At 42.0% G+C, this 24,508-nt stretch overlaps 1 protein-coding gene across 4 annotated transcripts in view; it reads right to left on the bottom strand.

The window, feature by feature from the left end:
* Positions 1-23,119, bottom strand: part of COX16 (cytochrome c oxidase assembly factor COX16) — a 45,942-nt gene extending 22,823 nt beyond the window's left edge. The window contains exons 1-2 of one of the 4 annotated variants that reach the window (XM_080998298.1): positions 22,347-22,511; positions 3,603-3,680 (exon numbers count right to left, since the gene is read on the bottom strand). In XM_080998298.1, the coding sequence (XP_080854424.1) occupies positions 3,603-3,680; positions 22,347-22,406 (138 nt within the window). In that variant the 5' untranslated portion in view covers positions 22,407-22,511. Of the gene's footprint in view, positions 1-3,602; positions 3,681-21,968; positions 22,077-22,346 lie in introns of those variants that run through there. The other 3 variants (XM_080998301.1, XM_080998300.1, XM_080998299.1) reach the window with 3 other exon arrangements.
* Between the last annotated feature and the right edge of the window lie 1,389 nt (positions 23,120-24,508).

The raw sequence follows: 24,508 nt of genomic DNA, 5'->3' as shown, positions 1-24,508 counted from the left end.
GCATGCCACCTCTGATTTTGGAGGTTACCAACATGACTTGGAGATTACATAATGACTAGAAACCTTAACTTCCATGAATCTGTCTAACCCTTCTTTCAAAGCTGTTCAAGCTGGTGGCTGTCAATACATATTGTGGTAGAGAATTCTACTGCTTAACTATGGACTGTGTTAAGAAGTTTTATCTGTCCTGAATATCCCACAGCCTTAAGCAGGCTAGATGATCTGATCACAGAACATTCAAAAACAACACACACAGCCAGCATTGTTGCCACATTTTCTCCAGCTACTGTTATCATGGGAACGGCTGGGGCTCCATCTATGTACAACAGCTTGGGCTCATACTAGCACTTCCGCATGTGTCCAAAGAGGGACCACTGTAATTGATTGCCTGAAAAGGGATACTCAGTAAAGCCATGATGTATTTTTAAAAAGCCTATCATCCCTTCACTCCTCTCTACTGTGCTCTCTTAGCTTGGTTCAAAATGAAGGCTCGAATAGAGTCTAAGATTATTCACCAGAAGCAAAGCCATTTCTATCAACGTCCAATTCTGCATGAAAGGAAAAACAAAAATTGCAGTATTAATTATGCAACTGCATTAAACCTTCCATCAACTGGGATGTGCAGCAATGAACTAGGCTTGAAAGCAAAATTTATTTAAATTAAGCAAATGACTTTTGTTAGTAGAATTCTGATGAATAACAATAAGCTGCTGTTGTTTGATATGAGTACAAAGAAAGTATCTGAATCACTCACAAACCTTGTACATGCTAAATTGCGCTTCCAAGTTTTCTTAAAAATAAATAAATAAATTAGGGGGTGCAGCCAAGTTGCCATACTAATGAATTTATTCTCTGCAAATCAACTTACACAGAGAAATTAGCAAAGGTTTATCTTCATTAAACTTGGAACATAGGCCTTATTGGACCTGCTTAACAAGAAGGGAGGGGGAAAATAATCAGTGATCATCATCAATCCCCTGCCGCATGAAGTCACTGCAATTAGTTTACTGAAAAGCCAATTAAATGTAGGAAGCCTGGCTAGACAAGAGAAGACAATAGTAGAGTCTGCTTCTGCTTTACTGGTTATTTACTCTATGTCTCTCACTCACATACACACGTATCCAATACAGGGCTGTCCACCGCCAATTACCCTATGGAAATATTTCCAAGAGAGAGAGAAGAAAGTAGGGGGAAAGAGGGAATCTTTTACATGCAAAAGCTCCCTAGTTCAATCTCCAGCATGTCTAGGTAGGGCTAGGAGAGAATCCTCTCTGAAATCCTGAGGAGCTGCTGCCAGCCAGTACCAGCTGAGTTAGATGGACCAGAGGTCTGAGGTAGGTTCCTATATTCTATGTATACAGGTAAAGATCACTTCAGAGCCTGTATCAACTGAACCATCCCTGCCCCCGCTCCTGTCAGGTCTTTCTACCACCAACTACCTGTGGGGAAGGATCCCAATGACTTTTTATTAGTTAATTTTTTAAAAAATGTAATTTAATGTTTCTGTAAGATGCCTGGGGAGGATTTATATCCTTAATGCCAGGGTAATAAATAAACAAGTACAGTGGTACCTTGGGTTACATACACTTCAGGTTACATACGCTTCAGATTACAGACTCCGCTAACCCAGAAGTAGTACCTCGGGTTAAGAACTTTGCTTCAGGATGAGAACAGAAATCACGGCGCGGTGGCCCCATTAGCTAAAGTGGTGCTTCAGGTTAAGAACAGTTTCAGGTTAAGAACGGACCTCCGGAACGAATTAAGTACTTAGCCCGAGGTACCACTGTAAAGTCTGCCATGAAGTTATAGTTCATACATTGTTTTCCAGTTTTTGATTTGCCTTAATTAAAAAAGCAGGAGATAATATTCCAACATCCTTCTAAGGCCACACTGCCCAATAGACCTAAATTGAAGGCAAGTCCACAATGCAACTTCCACAATGCAAGCCTACAAACAATTTCTAAGGAGCAGCAGTTTAATGCAATCTGCTCAGTGACCAAAATCATGACTAAGCGGTATTACAGATGCCATTCTTGTTTATGTCCTTGCTACTCTCCGATACCCAAGGAAATATTTTTATGAATTCTTCTCCAACTTTTTGAAGGCAGCCCAACCCTGTAAGGCTAAACCTCAAAAGAGCTAGCCAAGCCTTTTATTTCTTGTTCACTATCCTTCAGACTTTACCTCCTCAGTGCTGCACAGAGTCCATACATATTTTAACACAGAAAGCGGCCTGTGAGGAAATTAAACGTACTGAACCAAAAGGGCAGCTGCCTGGGGTCTCAATGCTCTGAGGGCACACACAGAGCTCAGCAAAATGCAAATGTCCTAGTCAATACTAGGGCAAGTTCCAGGTTTGAGGGGGGCATCAGCAAAGTGGCTTTAGGTGGGCTCCCCTCCTACATCAGAGGAGTCTGGTGGGCTTACCTGGCAGTAGCACCTGCCAACAGTGCTGCATCAGCATTGGGCAGATTAGAACTGCCATTTAAAATTTCCGACAGTGGTTCCAATGCAATGATACTCCAGGGCGTTATGGAGAATTTTATATGGTGGCTCCAAACTTCTTGGCAGTGGGTCAGGCAAGTGTCAGTTCAGCAGCAGTGTGCTCTGCCAGCGGCAACCCAAAGATGCCATGCACTGATACTGGGGCTGAGGCAATGCAAATTTAACTTCACAGTTATTTACACTCAGAAACTAGGAATATATAGAACCCAAGAAAACAAAAATAGGCACACCAAGTTCTATGCTAAGAAAATCAAGATGTTGTGCTCAGTGAATTAATTTCATCTGTAATGAAATTTGCACAAGCTAGAAGCTTCAGTTCATAATTGCATTGCCCATATAAAAAGGTAAAGGTACCCCTGCCCACATGGGCCAGTCTTGACAGACTCTAGGGTTGTGCGCTCATCTCACGCTAGAGGCCGGGAGCCAGCTCTGTCCGCAGACACTTCCGGGTCACGTGGCCAGCGCGACGAAGCTGCTCCGGCAAACTGGCACCAGAGCAGCACACGGAACACCGTTTAGCTTCCCGCTATAAAGCGGTACCTATTTATCCACTTGCACTTAAGGGTGCTTTCGAACTGCTAGGTGGGCAGGAGCTGGGACCGAACGACAGGAGCTCACCCCGCCGCGGGGATTCGAACCGCCGACCATGCGATCGGCAAGTCCTAGGCACTGAGGTTTTACCCACAGCGCCACCCGCGTCCATTGCCCATATATTTCAAGCCTAACTCCTCAACCAGGATGTTCAGAAATTTCCTTTTAAAATGCAATGTTTGACAAAATTTGCAAGAGATTTCAGATTTGTTGCTCTACAAAAAAAATTAAAATAAGATAGGACTTAAAGCCCAACTTTCCAAGCTGTGCCTTTGCTTGCTGTATGTTGGAGTGTTTGCTGCTATTATGAAATAGACTTTATGGCCTAATCTGGAAGTGCAACTTTCAGTAACCATAGCACCTTGGTTAAGTATGTGTTCATGTTTCAGCTCCCGTACATGTATGTGTGCAAGCCTGTGCTGATTGGCAGAACCCAGGGTACACAGTTTGTCTAGTTCTCTTGAAGCTTGTGTTCTCCAAGTACAGGGGAGGATAATTCAGCTTACCTTGCTGTGGAGCTTCTGAGCATCATAGCGAATTTGGGCAAACTCACGGAGCCCAAAAGACCCACCAATTATAAGCAGCTGAAATATAAAAAAGAAGAAAAAATAACCAGAATAGAAGCAAATGAGTACCCAGAACATTGTGAGCTAAAATACACTTTCAAAAAAGCAAGAGAGGAAAAAATAACTAGGATGGAAGGAAGGAAAGAAAAATCTAGAACACTACGTACAAAGCCAAGAAGCTGCTGGCATAAGCTGTTGTAAGGACTCTCAGGATAATGCATGTAAAGGTTTTAAACAGTCTAAAGGTGTTAAAGAATTGCCAAGCATGCTATAATACAATAGTGACTCAGACTCATTCGCACAGGTTGCATGATGACCCCTCGGTTTTCCAAAGCACATATATTAAAGTCAAAGCTTAATCTTTGTTCATTGATGCAGGCATGTGCATATGAGAGAGAGATGCATGGAGAATCTGCTTCAGGGAAGAGATTTGTTCTAGCTTCTGATAATCCAACTTGATTGACTGTCCATTTCATGTCAAATGGATGGGGCTACTACAGTTTTCATTCACAAACATATCAAAAATGTCTCATTCTTGCACAGAGGACTTCAGAAGATTGTTTTTCTGAATCTCTCCTACCTCCCATTATATTTCTGACTGTATGTTTCACCTCCCCCAATGCCTTTTCCCTTTAACAGCATTTAGGGAGCCTTAACATCATAGCTCTGGGACTTGTTCTCACCATTTTCAAACTTTTAACAATTGAAGCAACAATGCTCAGCTGGCTCATTCTGGTGCCAAGGTGAAAAGGACCCAATTAAGCTTTTGGAACAAGCCAGCAGATTGGAACCAGAATCCTATGGTATGTTATTATGTAGCTAGATAAATCAGTCCCTTCTGCACCTATATCTTCATTATAGCTAATAGCTCCAAACCTCCGAGACTTATGAATAGGAGCAATATGTAAGAGAGAGAGAGAGAAATTGATATATCTATAGGAAGGTGACATTTCTCTCTGTCATAAAATGCAAATACAATTTTTGAAATCTTATACCAAGGCAAACAGAGATGACATGCTCATAGTTCTGTATTAATATACTTCTTTTTGGCGATCCCTTGTAGCCAAGTAAGACTGTCTTCCATGAACATGGTCTTAACAGTGAGTCCATAACTGACTTTGGAGGCCAATTCTGGATCCACACGTCCTTCCACAGTGGGAACATAGGTTTCTGGGAGGGAGTTGATGACGGTGAGGGTTTGCCAAGCATGCCTTCCTCTTAGCTTATTTCTTCTTTTTGCCCTGAGTTCGAGCTTCTTAAAAGTACATGACATCTTTAGGAAAGGCTGTTCTCCAACTGGAGTGCTCACGGACCAGTGTTTCCCAGATATCAGTGCCTATGTTACGTTTTTTTAGGTTTGCCTTGAGTTGGGTAGTTGCTTTGAGTTGAGTAGTTGCTTTGGAAGACATCTGAACAACATGACATTTCAGGCATCTGAACAACATGACCAGTCCAACGAAGTTGATGTTGAAGAATCATTGCTTCAACACTGGTGATCTTTGCTTTTTCCAGTACACTGACATTAGTTAGCCTGTCTTCCCAAGTGACATGTAAAATTGTTTGGAGATACTGCAGCTTTCTCTTTTAATATACAGCAAGTGTTCGGAACTCCAAACACTCAGGCCATTTCCCCCAAAATTCACCAGCAAACCACTACTGGCCTTTCAAATACAAGCTTGGGTGGTATAGCCTTAACTACAAAAAGAGGACTAGTAGAAGTCTCAGTGTATGACAGGAAATCAAACCATCCAAGTTGAAATTGGATGATACGTCCATGCCCTCCCCACACAAGCCTTGTACTTAGGAGCCAGAGGATACTTCAATTCAAATCCCCAATCCCTTTTGATTGGCAAAGGTTCTCCTGAGTTCCTATTTGCCTTATAGCAGGGGTAGGCAACCTAAGGCCTGTGGGCCGGATGTGGCCCAATAGCCTTCCCAATCCAGCCTGCCGACGGTCCGGGAATCAGTGTGTTTTTACATGAGTAGAATGTGTCCTTTTATTTAAAATGCATCTCTGGGTTATTTGTGGGGCACAGGAATTCGTTCATGTCCCCCCCAAAAATATAGTCCGGCCCCTCACATGGTCTGAGGGATGGTGGACCGGCCCACAGCTGAAAAAGGTTGCTGACCCCTGCCTTATAGAGTTCCAGCTCTGCGCTCCAAATACCTGAAGCAATCATCTCTAACTACTGGTGTTCTGCTGCCACCATATAGACACAAATATCTTTGACTGACTTTGTCACAGCCTCAATATGTTGACCTAACAGGAGACATAGTTTGAATGAACAAATATTTATTATAGTAAATATAATATATTTACTATATAATATTATTATAGTAACAGCAGAATATAACAAGTTCTTATTGTTTGTTTTCAATAACAGTGCTTGGATACTTTGTATTACGTAACATGTGCCTAGAATTCTATTCCTAATGCAAGTTCTAATCCTATCTTATACTCCCCCCCCTTTTTTTAAATAAATATTTATTAAAGTTTTCACAATATTACATAATGAAAAAGAAAAAATACAAAGTAAAAAAAACAGTTAAAAACAATTCCATCTTTTTGTCACTTATCTTTCATTTGCTTGTTTCCCGGACCTCCTCATACCTCCCTTTTTTGTATTCCAGTTCAATTTATTAGTTCAGCAATTCCTTTCCCTCCTTATTTTATCCTAATCCTTAATCTTAATATATTATAGCATTAAATTTTTACCTGTTAAAAATCCAATTATTTCATATTCTTTTATACCATTACAGCTAGAAACCACTTAACTTCAATCCAACATCATTCTAACATTCGTTAATTTTGCAATATTTCTGTAAATAGTCTTTAAATTTCTTCCAATCTTCTTCCACCGACTCTTCTCCCTGGTCTCGGATTCTGCCAGTCATTTCTGCCAATTCCTTATAGTCCATCACCTTCATCTGCCATTCTTCCAGAGTGGGTAGATCTTGTGTCTTCCAATACTTTGCAATGAGTATTCTTGCTGCTGTTGTGGCATACATAAAAAAAGTTCTGTCCTTCTTTAACACCAATTGGCAGACTATGGCCAGGAGAAAGGCCTCTGGTTTCTTCAAGAAGGTATATTTAAATACCTTTTTCAATTCATTATATATCGTCTCCCAGAAAGCCTTAATCCTTGGGCACGTCCACCAAAGGTGAAAGAATGTACCTTCAGTTTCCTTACATTTGCAACATTTATTATCGGGCAAATGGTAGATTTTTGCAAGCTTGACTGGGGTCATGTACCACCTGTATATCATTTTCATAATATTCTCTCTTAAGGCATTGCATGCCGTAAACTTCATACCTGTGGTCCATAACTGTTCCCAGTCAGCCATCATTATGTTATATCCAACATCTTGTGCCCATTTAATCATAGCAGATTTCACCGTTTCATCCTGAGTATTCCATTTCAACAGCAAGTTATACATCTTTGACAAAATCTTAGTTTTGGGTTCTAACAATTCTGTTTCTAATTTTGATTTTTCCACCTGGAAGCCGATTTTCTTATCCAAATTGTATGCCTCCATTATCTGATAATAATGAAGCCAGTCTCGCACTTTGTTTTTTAGTTTTTCAAAACTCTGCAATTTCAGTCTATCTCCCTCTTGTTCCAAAATTTCCCAATATTTCGGCCATTTGACCTCCATATTGAGCTTTTTCAGAGCTTTCGCTTCCATCGGTGACAGCCACCTTGGGGTTTTATTTTCCAATAAGTCCTTGTATCTTATCCAAACATTAAACAATGCTTTCCTGACAATATGGTTTTTAAATGCTTTATGTGCTTTGACCTTATCATACCACAGATATGCATGCCATCCAAATACATTGTTAAAACCTTCTAGATCCAAAATGTCAGTGTTTTCAAGAAGCAGCCATTCTTTCAACCAGCAAGAAGCTGCTGATTCATAGTAAAGTTTAAAGTCTGGCAGGGCAAATCCACCTCTTTCCTTTGCATCTGTTAATATTTTAAATTTTATTCTAGGCTTCTTGCCCTGCCAGACAAATCTAGAAATATCTCTCTGCCACCTCTTGAAACAGTCCATTTTGTCCACAATTTGCAATGTTTGAAACAAAAACAACATTCTAGGCAATACATTCATTTTTACCGCAGCAATACGACCCAGCAGTGAAAGCTTCAAATTTGACCAAATTTCTAAATCTTTTTTCACTTCAGCCCAGCATTTTTCATAGTTGTCTTTAAATAAATTCCCATTTTTTTGCTGTCATGTTAATCCCCAGGTATTTAACTTTCTTAACCACTGTTAAACCTGTCTCATTCTGAAACCTCTCTCTCTCTCCATTGGTGTTAAATTTTTCTCTAAAACCTTAGTCTTTAACTTATTCAATTTAAATCCTGCAACTTGACCAAATTCTTGGATCAGTTCTAAAACCCTTTTGGTACTAGATTCTGGCTCCTGTAACGTCAATACTAAGTCATCTGCAAATGCTCTCAATTTGTACTGTTTGGTTCCGACCTGTATGCCTTTAACCAACTGGTCCCTTCTTATCATATTCAACAGAACCTCCAGGACCGATATAAAAAGCAATGGGGAGTTTGGGCAACCTTGTCGTGTCCCTTTTTCTATCTTAAATTCTTCCGTCACCACATTATTTACAATTAATTTAGCCTTTTGTTCAGAATATATTGCACTTATACCATTTTCAAAACCTTGGCCTACCCCCATACCTTGTAAGTTTTTTTTCATAAAAGTCCAAGAAATGTTGTCAAAAAGCTTTCTCCGCGTCTACAAATATCAAAACTGCTTTAGTATTTATGTTCACTTCTAGTTTTCCCAAAATATCAATTATATTCCTCAAATTGTCAGACAAGTGTCTTCCCGGGAGAAAGCCCGCTTGGTCTTTATGAATCTCTTCCGTCAACACTTTTTTCAATCTCTTGGCCAAAATGTCTGCAAAAATTTTGTAATCCACATTGAGTAATGATATGGGGTGGTAGTTCTTAAGCTGCGTCTTTTCAGTCTCTGTTTTCGGTACAAGTGTGATATATGCTTCTTTCCATGACTCTGGTGCCCTTTTCCCCTCCATTATTTCGTTACAGACCTCTTTCAAAGGTTGTACTAGCCATTCTTTTAAAGATTTGTAGTATCTAGAAGTCAGTCCATCCGGTCCTGGAGATTTACCCAATTGCATATTCTGAATGGCACCTTCTATCTCCTGTTCAGTTATTTTGTAGTTCAACATTAATTTATTTTCTTGAGAGATTTTTTTGTAATCCATTTGTTTTCAAAAATCGATCTACGTCTGTTTCTTTCTGTGGCCCTTGTGTATATAGTTGTTTAAAGTACCTCTGGAAACAATTTCTAATCTCAGCTGGGTTCTGTATATTCTTTCCTTCCACTTCTAAATTTGTAACTGTATTTAATTTTTGTCTTTTTTTCATTTGCCAAGCCAGCAATTTCCCACATTTATTAGCCGACTCGAATGTCCTTTGTCTCATTCTATCTTATACTTCCCCCTACTCCTCAGTGCCACACGAGCCAACCTTCTTCTTCCTCCAAAACCCAACTACCTCTTTTCCTCACACGCAACTGTTCTAAAAGTCACACTCCACTCTTAGCCAATCAGCGTAAGACATGTGCCAATATCTCATTCACACCTTACTTTATATCTTACAACTATCTCTCTAAATAACATTCTACTGTATATCTCTTAACATACAAATCTGCGCAAGTCAGTGACAATGACAAACACCACAGACACTTTTTGAAAAATAATAATGATAATAATATATTATTTATACCCCACCCATCCGGCTGGCTTTCCCCAGCCACTCTGGGTGGCTCCCAACAGATTAAAAACAGAATAAAACATCAAATATTAAAAACTTCCCTAAACAGGGCTGCCTTCAGATGTCTTCTAAAAGTCAGATAGTTGTTTACAGTCATACCTCGGGATGAATATGCTTCAGGTTAAGCATTTTCAGGTTGCGCTCCATGGCAACCCAGAAGTAATGGAACGCGTTACTTCCGGCTTTCGCTGCTTGCGCATGCGCAGACGCTCAAAATGATGTCACGCGCATGCGTGGAAGTGGCGAAATGCGACCCACAGACGCACAGTCGCGTGTTACGTTCACTTCAGGATGCAAACAGGGCTCCGGAACGGATCCCGTTCGTATCCAGAGGTACCACTGTATTTCCTTGACATCTGAAGGCAGGGCGTTCCACAAGGCGGGCGCCACCACCGAGAAGGCTCTCTGCCTGGTTCCCTGTAACCTCACATCTCACAGTGAGGGAACCACCAGAAGGCCCTCGGAGCTGGACCTCAGTGTCCGGGCAGAACAATGGGGGTGGAGATGCTCCTTCAGGTATACTTCCACCCACTCTGTAAAGCATCCCACTTCTCAGTGTGTGTGTTGCAGGGATGAGAGATCTGAGGACCTCCAGATATTGCTGGACCCTAACTCCCATCAGCTGTAGCCAGGCTGGCCAAAGATCAGAGAGGATCAAATTTGTAAACCGGCAACATCTGGAGGGCCACAAGTTTCCCACCCCTGATTTACTGGGAGGAGCTGCAAACAGGGGCAAAAAGCCATCCAGGGTGAAAGAAGCATTGCCTTCAAGCTGACTGGACTTTGTGACATTGATTACCTACACAGCATTGTAGCATCCTTATTTACAACAGGATTTCCAACTGGCTGGGATTAGTCCCAGAAACAATCAGAAACAGTGCTAAGAGGAAATTAAATGGGGTAACTTACAGACATTCAACAAAAGCCTAGGAACAAGTATGGGGTTTAATGCAGTGTGTTTGTCTTCCTTTAAAAATTTAAAACTGCTTTAAATGAACACACATGCTCATAATTTCTTCTTTAATGGTTATTACCGCAGTAATCATTTGTACAGGGGCTGACATAAAAAAGGTTAACTGAATGCAGTTTTGCTCTCCATTGATTTACTGAGTATATACATTCCAACAAACCCACAAACCCACAGCAACATGCCCATATGAATAATAGCTGTGCAGGACTGAAACAGCTGTACCAGGAAGGCCTGGCTTCTCAATAGTGAAACTAATTATAAAGCAACACTTAGCTGTGCTAGATCCATTAAGATGTTGTTTGCCTCTCTTCAAGCTTGCAAAGTGTATACAATAGTGTCCATGTTTCTGTTACATTTCATTAGCATATAGATATTGAATATATCATAACCTGATTTTCCCCCATAAAGAAATTGACCAATATTTCACATACCAGAAAAAAGCTAAGGGTGAAATCCTATACATGTCTATTGAAAACTAAGTACCGGTACTATTGAATTCAATGGGGCTGACTTCCAGGCAAGTGGGCTTCAGATTGAAGACTAATTGAAATAGTGTGTACATAGATTTTTAAAACTCAGGTGTGTTTAAAGGTCCAGAGAGGTCACTGGAGCTTGTGTCTGATGGATGTCTGCAACTGTCTACAAAGATGTGTAGAAACCAAGACAGATGCTACTATTGTGTTTTTAGCTTTTGTAGTGCCTGCTGTTTTTATGGGGGGGGGGAGGTCATTGCTATAATTTATTTTTTATGATTTTATATAAGCTGCCTTGAGCATCAACTGATGGAAAGTCATAGTGTATCGATTTTTTTTTTAAAGGCCCATAATCTTGCCCTTCCAAAAGGCAGAGAAGAATTTATAGATCGTCTTCACACACCATGTATTTTCCTTTCGTCCAGGGGTATACGGTACCATGCTTGTAGCATTATTACTGTAACAGCAGTTAGCATTCTCTACTGTAAGCATTTATGTGTTGGGTCAGAGGTTTTTCACATTTGAGATTAACAACATGAGGGATCTGCTAATAATATGAGGTCTGTGTGGTGCACAAGAAAACCAGGAGAATTAGGTTTTGAACTTACACGCAGAATTGTCTCACTTTGACTCTGGCTACTGTAAAGCCAGGAAAACATGGCTACGTTAATAGGTTTTTGCATTTTACATCTGAAGGTCACCTTTAACAACACAGAACACCAATACTCCTCACTTAGACCGTGCTTTACAAACTAACCTGGAAACAAGCCAACAGCACAGCTTTCAGAACTATCACTTGATTCAATATTCAAAGAAGGATTTTGTTGGTGTTTCAGTGAGTTCACACCAAGACACACACCAAAAGCAACATTTTTAATGAAATTATATATGCACAGAATGCAAGGTAGAATGAAACATGGGATGCAACACAGAAGCGCCATCTGTCACATATGCTCAGCAACCTCAGTAACTGTTTCATGAAGAAATTGACATTAATTTCTGTTCAATAGCATTGTGAAAAACTAATTTCTGTTATTTTACTGAAATGCATGTTAAGTAAACAAATACAGGCAGAGCACTGTACACAGAGGATATTAACACTCATCAACACAAGACAGACATAAATAAAGACTGAATAAGTCAGGCCTCCTCAAACCCTGTGTTCTACTACAGATTCCAGACTCACCAAATTATTCAGTAAAATCTAAAGCAGCCAACCCTTAGGTTAGCAAAACAACAAGCAGCAATTTCTCCAGCACTGCCTAGCAATTTGCAATGTTAGATCACCTCTGTTGCTAGAGAAACTCATTCCGTTGTTGTAGAACTGATTTTGAAAGCCAGATTACAAAATTACATTCCCTTTGTCATAAATCCCTAAATTAATCACATCACAATATTCACTGCTGGCAACACAGATCATGCACTGGTGAAAAGAAAGCCGGGGAAATGTTATGAAATATTTTACTTGAAGAGGGAATGTGATAATTTTCAAGCCTCTTCTTTAAGACTGTTGTTGTTGAAGCCTCCAGCTATGCATTGTGCAGCTGCAGAACTGGAACAGTCAAATGAAATATTCTCTTTTTACTTCACAGTGATGGGAATTAAAGAGATTTGGAGGGGGGGTTCCTTTTTTAAAGAAAAACTGCTGTGTGTGCATTTTAGAGCTGCTGAAAGGTCCCAATGTGACAGCTCTGAAAACTACAGTTCTTCATTTATTCAAGTACAGCAGGGGCACAAAAAGCAAAACCCAAAAACCCAAATGCTGGCTACCAATATGGCTCAGCCCCAGACACCCTAAAGAGTCCCCCATCTTTTATCTTTCATAATAATATGGGTTTTGCTAGAAGGCAGCTCTCTCAAACAGCTCAGGTGTACCTGAACATTTGTAACTGTGTTGTCCCACTCTCCAGGAAGCTATGTGTCATCAAAATGTTTTTGTCCAGGAGACCTTGCTCTGCAATTGCAAGCTTTGAACACATAGATGAGACTTTAGAAATATCACCAACCACTTATCCTGTCACTTTTCAACTTAAATTAAGCACAGCCAACTTTGGGTTTCTCAGCAGCCTCTGGATTCTCAGCAGTCTAGTAGCCTGGATGCATAGCTTGCTGTATGAATCATACTGTGACAAATGTAGCATCGTTCCTTAGATGTCGTATTCATACCTACAACTTTGTCAAGACAATTATCTTCGTTGTCTCACACAGGAACATAAGATGGCCTATCTAGGCCATCATCCTGTTCTCACAGTAGTCAACCAGATGCCTGTGGGAAGCCTGCAACACAGACCAGAGGGCGACAGCACTCTGCCCCCCTGCGATTCCCAGCATACTGCCTCCAAAAGTGGAAGCAAAACACAGCCATCGTGGTTGGTAGCCACTTGTCATCCCTGAATCTGTCTAATCCTCTTTTAAAACTATCCAAGTTGGTGGCCACCTCAGGTGGAAGCAAGTTCCATAGTTTAACTATGCACTGCTTGAAAAAAATACTTTCTTTTATCTGTCCTGGATCTTTCAACATTCAGCTTCATTGTTATGAGAGAGAGAGAGAGAGAGAGAGAGAGAGAGAGAGAGAGAGAGACAGACAGAGAAACAACTTTTCTTTACTCAGTTTCTCTGGGCCAAGCATAATTTTAAAAACAAGAGCCCTCACTCCTTCTTGCTCATCAGCAAGTGGTTCTCAGGCAAGTGGTTGCTCATCAGCAAGTGGTTGCCTCTGAACTCGAGGTTCCGTATAATCATGACCACACTACTTCTCCATTAATATATCACATCCCCTTTTCAAGTCGTGTGAGTGGCCACTGCCTTTGTACCTTGTGGCAGCAATTTACTCCATGAAGAAGCACTTTCCTTTATCTGTCCTGAATTTTCCAACATTCAGCTTCATTGGATGTTATGGAGGAGGGATAAAAACACTTCTGTCTCCACTTTCATAAATTTATAAACTTACATAAATTTATAAACTTCCACCATGTCTCATCTCAACTCATCTCTAAACTAGTAAGTTTAAAGCAACCTTTCTTCACAGAGGAGTTGCTTTACCCACTTGATCATTTTGGTTGCCCTTTTTTGAACCTTTTCACAGCATAGCCCTGTACAGACCTGTCCTTTCCCTTCATCTTTCATCTCAAGCAACACTGATCCCAGAAAGTCCCCCTACTATCAGTCTCAGTACAGTATGCAAGAGTCACCTGAGGAATGAGTACAGAAGCACACTCACAAACAAACCAATATTGCTATGCATGACTAGACAAGTCCCTCAAAACACATACAAATGTTTTGCAAACGTGTGGGTATGCTCACGTTTCATACACCCCTAAGCCAGAGTTTATTTTAAACAGGCACCCCCAAATTCGGCCCTCCAGTTGTTTTGGGACAACAATTCCCATCACGCCTGACCACTGGTCCTGTTAGCTAGGGATGATGGGAGTTGTAGTCCCAATACAGCTGGAGGGCTGAGTTTGCAGATGCCTGATTTTAAACAATTATTTTAAAACGACACGCAAACCAGGCCTGTGGCCATCAGGTCTTTTGGACTTGCTTTGAATAGCCAGCTTCATGTATTATCATTCTCTCAACTTCCAACTGTAGTCTTTTGTGTTCTTACACAAATGTAGCCAAACGATGGCACCACCAATACACAGAAGGGCAGTACTCCAAGGTCTGTATGAGTACAACTGAGGGGGAGATTACCCCCCCCCAAAAAAAACCCAGTCCAATGAGAATTCAATGGCCATAGACCATTGGCTGATTGAAAGCAAAAAAAATCTGATAACCAACTAGAAGAATAGTTGAAAAGGAGCATGTCCAACTGACTGGAACAGTGAACGGGAACGTGCCAGGCTGCAGTACTTTTTGCACATCCCACTTATACATGCCATCAGCAAGCTAACATACACAGAATGGTTGGTGGCGCTAATGATTTTTTGCTGTTTCGTGCCACATCTCAAACCTTGCTACTTGCAGAAGACATTTCTCCCAATAAAATAAAGATGTACTCAGTAGGCTCGAAAACCATCTAGGTTAAATAAAAAAAGATGTAGACATCAGCCTTATTTGGTTCGCCTAATCTAGTTTATGAGTGTTATGAGCAATTCTGAGAGTGACATGCATGAAATACCATGTGCCAGGCCTTTGGCTCTTCCATTTGGTTAGAAACAAGCTGGTTTTGCCCTTGATTCCAAGAGAGGATCACTCTGGTCATAAGATGCCTATCCTAAAGCAATTTTTATGGATGAGTGGGAAATGCTAGCTTCATACTTCCTTCCATCTTGAATGGAGAGGTAAAAACAAAAGCTGCACATTTAATCACAAAGGACTCCCTGTTGAGCAAATACCCTGCTCCTCTGAGCCACACAAGAGAGTTTCTGGATAGGGAGGGGGAACGTGTGTCCCTCCAAAAGTTCACAGAATCATATACTCGTAGAGTTGGAAAGGACCCAAGGGTCATCTAGTCCAACACCCCCAAAATGCAGGAATCTCAGCTAAAGCATCCATGACAGATGGCCATCCAATCTCTGCTCAAAAACCTCCAATGAAGGAGAGTCCACAACCTCCTGAGGAGTCCGTTCCACTGTCCAACTGTCCACTGTCCAAGTTATTCCTGATGTTTAGTCGGGAGTGTCCTTTCTTTTAACTTGAAGTCAGAGCAAAAGAAAACAAACTTGTTCCCTCTTCCATGTTACATGTGATTGCAACTTCTGTCATCCCTAGCTGATGAGAATTGTAGTCCAACAACATCCAGGGGCCACAGTCCCCCTACCCCTGTTCAGTAAAAAAAGCTCCCTTAGGCAAATTAATGTGATGAAGTACAGAAAATGTATTTTGCAAAAAACACAAAGAACACAAAGAACCCTTTAAAAAGAAGGCAGCCCATATGTTCCTCAGTGCAAGCATGAGCAAAAATGGCTCCTTCAACCAGACTGTTGTCATTTTGCATTACACACAGTGCTTGGCCAGGTCAGATAACAAGGGAATTAACACAGCTGCTTGAAGAACAAGTCTGTTTTGGTGGGTCAAGAACAGCTTTCCTGTTAAAAACAGGGCTGTCCCTTTCTTCCTTTAAAACAAGGCACGTTGCATTTTAAGAAGTGAAGAATTCTCTCCCATCTTCATTTCAGCTCCATATGCAACCAGCCTGTCATTGCTTTTTTTAAAAAGAAGAATCTGTAGATACCTAAAGACTAGTATTATTTCTTCAGTAGCTTCCACACAACAGGGAAGTGAAACACCACACACCCCAACACAAGGAATTAATATTCCCTTTTATCACCCAGTGTTCCATGATGTAAGAAATACAGGGCAGAAACAAAGGATAAAGATTTGGAGCCCCCCAGCTCTGCAGTTAAATGCTGCTGCTCTTTCATTAGTTGGGCAGTGACTTTTCCTGGCCAGTTAAATGGACTGCAGCAGGGTTGCTGAACTACAACTCCCATCACCCCTGGCCAGTGGGCATGCTTGCTGGAGCTGATGGGAGCTGTAGTTCAGCAACATCTGGAAGGCAAAAGATTCCCACACCTGGACTACAGGGTAAAATAAGAAGCTGTGGCAAAACAGCCAAATTCTGAAAGGAGAAAAAGGACTGGGAGGGGCAAAGGTCAAAACTGAGGAACAGACTGAGGAACAGAATGGGATGACAGAAAAAGCAGCTAAGAGTTCCTCTAAATGACAGCATTACCTGCAAAGTACTCATGCTCCCTAAACATGAGGATGTGATGGAGCAATGCTCAATTTCTGAGAATGGCTGAGCAACAGACTTACTGCAAATGGGCCTCCTTTTCTATGGTCCATTAAAATTGGTGGCTTACCACTACCTGTGGTGTACCATGTTTGAATGGCAAAGGCATGTAGAGACAGCTTTCCTTAAGCAGCTGGCTCTCAAGTATGGGATGCTCTCCCCTAAGGGCTTAGGGTTCACCTTTGCATGAGCATTTTCTGAGGGCAGCTTGGGATAGTATCTGGCTAGTGTTATTTCTTCATGGTTTCCAATACATAGACAAACCACTTGACTTCAGGCTTTCATCTTTCTTCTTCCAACATTAAACAGCAGAATGTGTACTATTACACCTCCCACTGCATATATTGCCCATGGCATCAGCCATCAGTAACGATAAAAGACAAACAAAAAACAACAGATGACAGTCATGGCAAATACAGAGATGAAAATTTGTTTTTCTAAACACAATTAATTTAAGCAACGGGCAAAGCATCAGCCAGTGTTATGGCTGATTTTATTTTGTCCTATAGAAGTCATGACAATCATTTCTGGAGGATAATATAAAATAGCTGCAGTCACCAGCTTGTGATTGTGATTAGGCAAAACTTGCCAGCCAGCCCTATAGATGCGCCTAAGCTCAGCAGCTTTATTTTCTTATAGAAGTGAATGGCTTCCATTCACTTCAATGGGAAAGAATAAAGCACCAGCAGTGCATGAGAACCCTCCAGAGAACAGGATGAAAGACATTTCAGTCGTGCTGCCTGCCTAACTAAAAATAAACCACATACGATTGAATAGAGACAATATCAAGATTTTTACACCCATCTTCTGTTGGTTTTAAAGGGACACTTTTCAGATGGAGTTAGTGTTCCAAATATGAAATTCTGCATGTTCAGGAAACAGTATAATAGCAGTTTTATTGTACCAGTGGCAAAGAACTTTGCTGTCCCAGTACAGTATGCAAGAGTCACATGGGGAATGAATCACTGGCAGCTGCAACTATTATCAGAAAAGTGAAATCAACACCATATTTTAGAAACAGGAGCACCATCTACTGTATTTGAGAGCTAGGTACACTTCAAATAGAATTTCCGAAAAGAAAAAGCTCTCATGGCTCTTAGAAATCAGTTTGGAAACAGTACAAAGTAGTAAGAGGCAAGGAGATGTGAAAATCCAAGCATGCGGAACAACCTCTTGTGAGACATACAGTACATATCTACAAGGTCACAAGAATTCATCCCAGCATCTGGACAGATGTTCCCATCCTGGTACTGTGGGACTTCACACCCTGCAGCGCATAAGCTGTTAAACAGTGTTTCATGCCATCTTACATCACTCTCTTAGGTTCTTGCTGGCTTATGCTAGGCACTGATATGATCACACATTTTGTCAAGTTCAAAGGTGAAGAAAGCCAGATTGGAGAATTCCCCAGAATAATCATTGTATTCAGCACATTTACCTGTGTTAGTTATTTTAATCCCTCATAAATCAACTTCTTCTTTGTTCTAAAAGTTTATTTGGTTATTTAATTCACAGTGCTAGCCTTCCTAATCCTGAAATATATGGAAGATTTACAAAAGATTAAAACATAAGCAATATTGGGTTGGTGTTTTTTTAAAAAAAGTAAAAGGCAACTGACACATGGTAAAACTTGATTTCCCTAGAACACTACTATCCACTTGGTAAGTGGACTCACTACTCAGAAATGGGTCACACCAGTTGCACAATGACCATTTTCTAGGAAGTTGTTTTTTTAAGGATGTGGAAAATGACAAAAAGAGCAGAGGTGGGCATATATAAAAGATCCACGTTGCTCATGCTATTGTCCTACAAGCTAAGCCTAGGTGTCATAAAAAACCAGGCGGGAAAGCAGCAGAGTTTACAATCAGCACCAAATTGAAACAGCATCAAATGTAAGATGCACTTTTAAGGGACAACTGGAAGCATACACCAAAGCTCCCAATTCTTCCTTTGCAGCTGCAACTTTATTTATCCCCTGCTTCGTGTCACATAGGTCACATGCCAGAGGTTCCACACTTGTGTGCTCTGGTTTTTCTAAGAAAGAACACAAGAAGCTGACAAAATTCCTGTCAAATTTGTTGTAGCTGATCATAGCCTTGTTAATTTTATTCTCATGATGTTTGTATAGGTTGTTCTATGCACATAAGGCTCAGGAGAGACACCTTTGCTGGGGTCTCTGAAGGGAGGATACATTAGATTTTAATTAAATTGAAAAGTCTTCAATGTTATTAGCAGATAGCAATAGGATAACTGTAGGGAAAGCATGTAGTTCCCACGCCTGATATCAAAGCCTGCTAGACTGTCAGCAAAATGAAATTCACTATCACTTGCCTTTCTTTGGAACCCCAGAAACTAAGAATTCTACATTCTTCCTGTACTATGTCTACCTGCTGGGTAGAGAAATAAGTATGGAACAATCTAACAAAGCTACAACTGGGAGAATTCTACAAAGCCTTCCACAATTCATTCTTCCCTTAAAAAAAAAAAAGTTACACACAAACACACAATAGCAGGGATTTTTTTTTTGGGGGGGGGGGGATTCAAACAACTTTTACCCAGTGTGCTATGACTTCCCTATACCAAGTTTACTGTATTATTTTGTATTGTATTAGGCTGAATAGTACTATGGTATTTTTACTGCAATTCTTATGTTTCTGTGTGTGTGTTTGTGCCTTTAACAGCCCGGGTTTTTGTGCTACTTATCCCAATGACCTGTCACATATATTAACGCTAACAAACAAATAATCCTATTCAGTTAATGACATAGGCAGGATTTGTGAATAGATCTTGAAGAGAAAGAATCTAATAGGAACCAAGACTGCAATTCAATCATAACACTAAATTCTGTACAAAGTCACATTTGCTGTCTGTTCAGTTTCTGCAGAAGCATGTACCATTGGAACAATGAAAACTGACCAGAATTCTGAAGCTAATGGCACAAAAACCATCATGCAAACAAACCAAAACAAACCCCTTAAGCAAAATCTACTTGTCAGCAAAACAACTGAATCTTAAAAGCCAGCAAACTAAATGTTGTGCAGCCCATCATCTATGCATCATGGCTTTTCAGGTACTCAGCAACTTTTCTAACACTGGCCCACAACGTATGCACATTTAACTTGTGCACATTCAGCTTTACGCGCATGGCAAAAAATAATAATTTTAAAGGCCAGAAAAGGGGCAGAGTCCTGGGAAAAATGACTTTGGCAATCCCATCTACCATTGAACCCAATGGATTTTAACTATATGCAATTTTGGCATTAGGCACGATCTCTGGAACGTAACCACCTTGTAAATGCAGTCTTATTGTATTCTAAATGCAGATGTCATCCAGCCAAACTCCTGAATTTTTGTTGTGCTTTTTCCCTTGTTCTCACGCCTTTGTTTTGTATAATATCTAGACTGATTAAGAGTTCTGGAGAATTCAAAAGCTTGCTGTTTTCTGACAATCTGGTTGGCCCTCATAAAGGTGCTGCCTTTGCTTTTTAAGCATAATAACCTTACCAAGGCCTCACAATACATGGCTGTTAGGATATCCTACTGAGCTTGGTGACTTGGAAGTGCAGTAAGCCTGTTCTCAACTATTAAATTACTGAAACAAAGCACTACAAAGATTTTTCCAGAGGGAAACTTCTACAGGAAAATGAGCATTGCTACATAGTTAACCACAAACGGAATGGTAGCTAAAATTCTTAGAATGTCTGAAAGTCAGTTTATTTATGAACTGAAGTGACAGGATTGGCACTTAGCAAGTATGTTTGCTACCATTATAATAGAAAAAATGTTTTTTCTTTGCTAATGCCAAATTTTAAATTTAACTGTCCTCCCTTCGGTAATACTTGTTGCAGCCAACTGGAAATTGCAGGAAAGAGTACTGTTGTGCTCAGGTCCTGCATGCAGGCTTCCCCACAGGCATCTGATTGGCCACTGTGAGAACAGAGTGCCAGATTAGATGGGCTTTTGGCCTGATTCTGTGGGGCTCTTCTTACATTTAGTCTCCCTGCAATGGCACGGGTTTCAACTGGATAAAGTCCCTTTCAACCTAGTAATGATACCCCAAAGGCATGTGGAAGTTCCTTTCTTCCCCATGTCGTATCAAAAGAATCTGGAACGGTCCATCATCTAAGCCGGTATGGCATTTTGAATCTAATGGCATTCGGAGTCTAACGGCAGCCAAGCAGATGCTCCTGGGAAGCTTCCAAGCAGGGCACAAAGACAACAGCCAAGGCATCTGCCGAAGCGCCAGGCACAAAGACAAGAAGGGGGGGAGGAGTTGAAAGAGTGCCACACATCAGCAGCCTTCCAGGGCACTAAGATGGTCACCAGCTGTCTCACATCCGGCTGGGTCTCTCCAATGTCAGGCAAATTGGGGCAGGGCACCAAAGCAGCGGTGCTCTTTCATGCAGTAGTTAGGAAGTCAGAGCTATCAGCTGTAGAATTACAGAATCATAGAATTAGAAGGGACCACAAGGGTCATCTAGTCCAACCCATGATGCGGGAATAATTTTGCCCAAACCTAGAGATTAAGTCGAGTCTCCTGCTCTACCAACTGAGCTATCCCACATATGCCTGCTCCATGTATTTCACTCACACCTGCTTTCCAGTACAGTGGTACCTCGGGTTACATGCGCTTCAGGTTACAGACTCCGCTAACCTAGAAACAGTACCTCGGGTTAAGAACTTTACTTCAGGATGAGAACAGAAACCGTGCTCCTGTGGCATGGCAGCAGGAGGCCCCATTAGCTAAAGTGGTGCTTCTGGTTAAGAACAGTTTCAGGTTAAGAACAGACCTCCGGAACGAATTAAATACTTAACCTGAGGTACCACTGTTCTGGCTGGGACGCGGGTGGCGCTGTGGGTTACACCACAGAGCCTAGGAATTGTTGATCAGAAGGTCGGCAGTTCGATTCCCTGCAACGGGGTGAGCTCCCGTTGCTCGGTCCCTGCTCCTGCCAACCTAGCAGTTCAAAAGCACGTCAAAGTGCAAGTAGATAAATAGGTACCGCTCCGGCGGGAAGGTAAACGGCGTTTCCGTGTGCTGCTCTGGTTCACCAGAAGCAGCTTAGTCATGCTGGCCACATGACCTGGAAGCTGTATGCCAGCTCCCTTGGCCAATAAAGCAAGATGAGCGCCGCAACCCCAGAGTCGGTCACGACTGGACCTAATGGTCAGGGGTCCCTTTACTTTTACCACTTTACTGGGTTACAGCTAACTAATGAAATTATTGGGGGGGGCGGTTTTCCTTGTTTCTTTATCCGACAAGCACAGCCACCCTCTAAAAAATGGGTCAGTTCTAGAATACTGTACTTTTAAAGTCACGCTGTAATGCGTCTCATGCAATGCGGCAAGAAGAATATAAAGAACGACACCCCCCCTCTCCATTTCAGTATATAATCTCCTCATCTGCCCCGGGGGGGGGGTGTCACGTGACCCTATTTAAGCGGGGGGGAGGGGGAGCGCAGAGCGAGCCGCTGCTGAAACGCTCGCGCCGCCCGACGCAAGGCCTCGTCGCGCCTTCGACGGCCTTCCCGAGAAGGTCGCCCCCTAGCGGCCGGTCCGGGGCGCTGCAGCCTCCGCCATGGGCAAACGAAGCCCCGCCCTCCGCCAGCGCTTCGCGGCCGCTCTGCGGAGCTAGTTCTAGGCGAGTGTCCCGCCCGCCGCCCCCTCCCCCCGGCCGCCGCTCACCATCATGGGGACTCCATACTGTAGCGTCTTGCTTTTCCGCAGCGCGCGCATTCCGACCATGGCTGGAGCGGCCCAGTATCCCGCCTTCTTGGGCCCGGGGGGCGGGGGGAGGCCGTTCCTGCAGCTCTTCCGGCGTCCTACCGAAACGCTCGTCCCTCGGATCCCGAAGCCGGGAGCAGCCGAGTTCCGCCGTTCGAAAAGGGAAACGGGGATGGGGGGGGGGGAGAATAAAAATAAAAATTTCCACTCGCAGGGACTCCTCGATTGGGCACCCGGTTAGCAGTCCAGATGCCTAAAACCGACGGAAGGAGGGCTTGGCAGGCAGAAATTCGACGGGTCCAGTTTCCCCGAATTTGGAGGCAGACAAATAAAGGACATAATTAGTAATTAGTGCTGCTTGTGTCCTCGATTTCACCGAATCTATTTAATTCCGCCGCTAATTGGTTCCATCCTGAAAGCACATTTCAGCACATCACAAACTATAAACTAAGGCATATGCTGACGCCATGCGGACGGGTTATTTCGGATCTTTACCCTAAGCATAAGAAATAAGAACAAATCAAACTTAAACCATCGTGTAAACAGAAGTCTCATGTACTCATTAGATGGGTGTTGTTTCCAGGCAGATTATCCCAGTGTTTCTTTTTCTAGATTTTTTATATCTGTGTCTATATGAAGCTGGCTGGTGGGCTATATTCTGTCTCAAAAACTCATTATCATATATCCTTGGCAGCAGTGACACTAGCTTTAAAGAATGAATAAATGACATACTAAATTAGAGGCTGCGAAAGGAAAATAGATCTGAGAAAGCCGTTTTTTAAAGCTGTTATGCCCAAACCTAGATACAGCCCCCCCCCGCCTCTCCTGGTAATGCGACCATCTCAAAATTGGCAAAGCAGATTTGATCACTGTCCTTGCGTTTATCCACTAGATGGCATATTCTTTATACCAAATGTTAAAGCAATACCTTTTCTCCTTGCTATGTTGCAGAGAATTAATAGCTATTTTAAAAATGGAATGAAATCCTGTCTTCCATTCAGGCTTGTGGATTATACAGAGCTCTGCACCAAACAAAATCAGGAGAAGGTTAATTTATCCTGCTGTTGCTGTTGATATCCATCTGTCTCAAGAGACAATGGAATGCACTTCAAGGGGTGAAGTCAAACTACTGTGTTAGCAGCACCAAAGTGATCTCCTTGGGGCGCAAGCCTGGGCAGTGTGTATGGAGGTCCTGGGCTTCCCAGATGATAACACACACACACGCCTTGGCCTCGCTGATGTGGTCTAAAGGAAAGCAGAGCAATACGTTTGGCACCAGCTTGGCTGCAGGAATTGCCCAAAGGAGGTGTACAAGGCACCATCCAACGGTCTTAGGGATTCCACTCCAAATTTATCCTTAGCCTTCTGTTGTCCTGAAGATATCCCACAAGGCAGCAGAGATTTGGATCAGAGCTTTCCTTCTAGATGGACTACCTTCCCAGGTTGACGAGCCTCATCTGTCCCTCACTTCCCTCTACAGCACGTGCAGAAACCACCTTCTGGACTATTGGACCCACTATTAGTCTTGTGTGCTCAGTCTGCCAGAGCTTGTCTTCGCATGCAGGGGAGGTTCCTAACTCATGGAGGGTTTGAGACCCATCAGCTACCCTCACCTGGTTTAGCTGGCTAATAGTTTGTCAATCTTTTGTCCCCACCCTGCACTCAGCTCTCACTTGTAGCTTTTAGAAGCTGCCAGCATGTGACACCGGCACCAGCCACATCCCAGGAATGAATATTATAGATTTGTACTGTTTCAAAATAAATCAGTGGTTAAAAAATAATAATACTCCAAACACTGTAGGGTTTGTTTGTTTTGTACAGCAAATACAGAACTGTAGAGGATGAAGAGTAGCAACACTGCAACATCATATACAAGTGTGATTACTACTCACTAACAAACAAAATTGTTGATGCCTTAAACACATAAAGGGTCTATCACAGTGATCTGTATAGAAAAAGAACTGTGTTGAAACAACAGCAAGTCACAAGCCCCATCTTTACTTAAGGTGCTGTACAGACCAGAGAGAGGACAGAAATATCCAGTACCTGGATTGTTTCCCCAGTTCACTGAACTCTAATTCACTGAAGCTGTCTGCCTGAGTATATACAGACCTTGGCTTAAC

This window comes from Podarcis pityusensis (assembly GCF_964106645.2).
Source record: "Podarcis pityusensis genome assembly, chromosome: 1".
Lineage (NCBI taxonomy): Eukaryota > Metazoa > Chordata > Lepidosauria > Squamata > Lacertidae > Podarcis > Podarcis pityusensis.
Note: the sequence above shows the minus strand (reverse complement) of the source record. Positions and strands in the feature narration are given on the sequence as shown.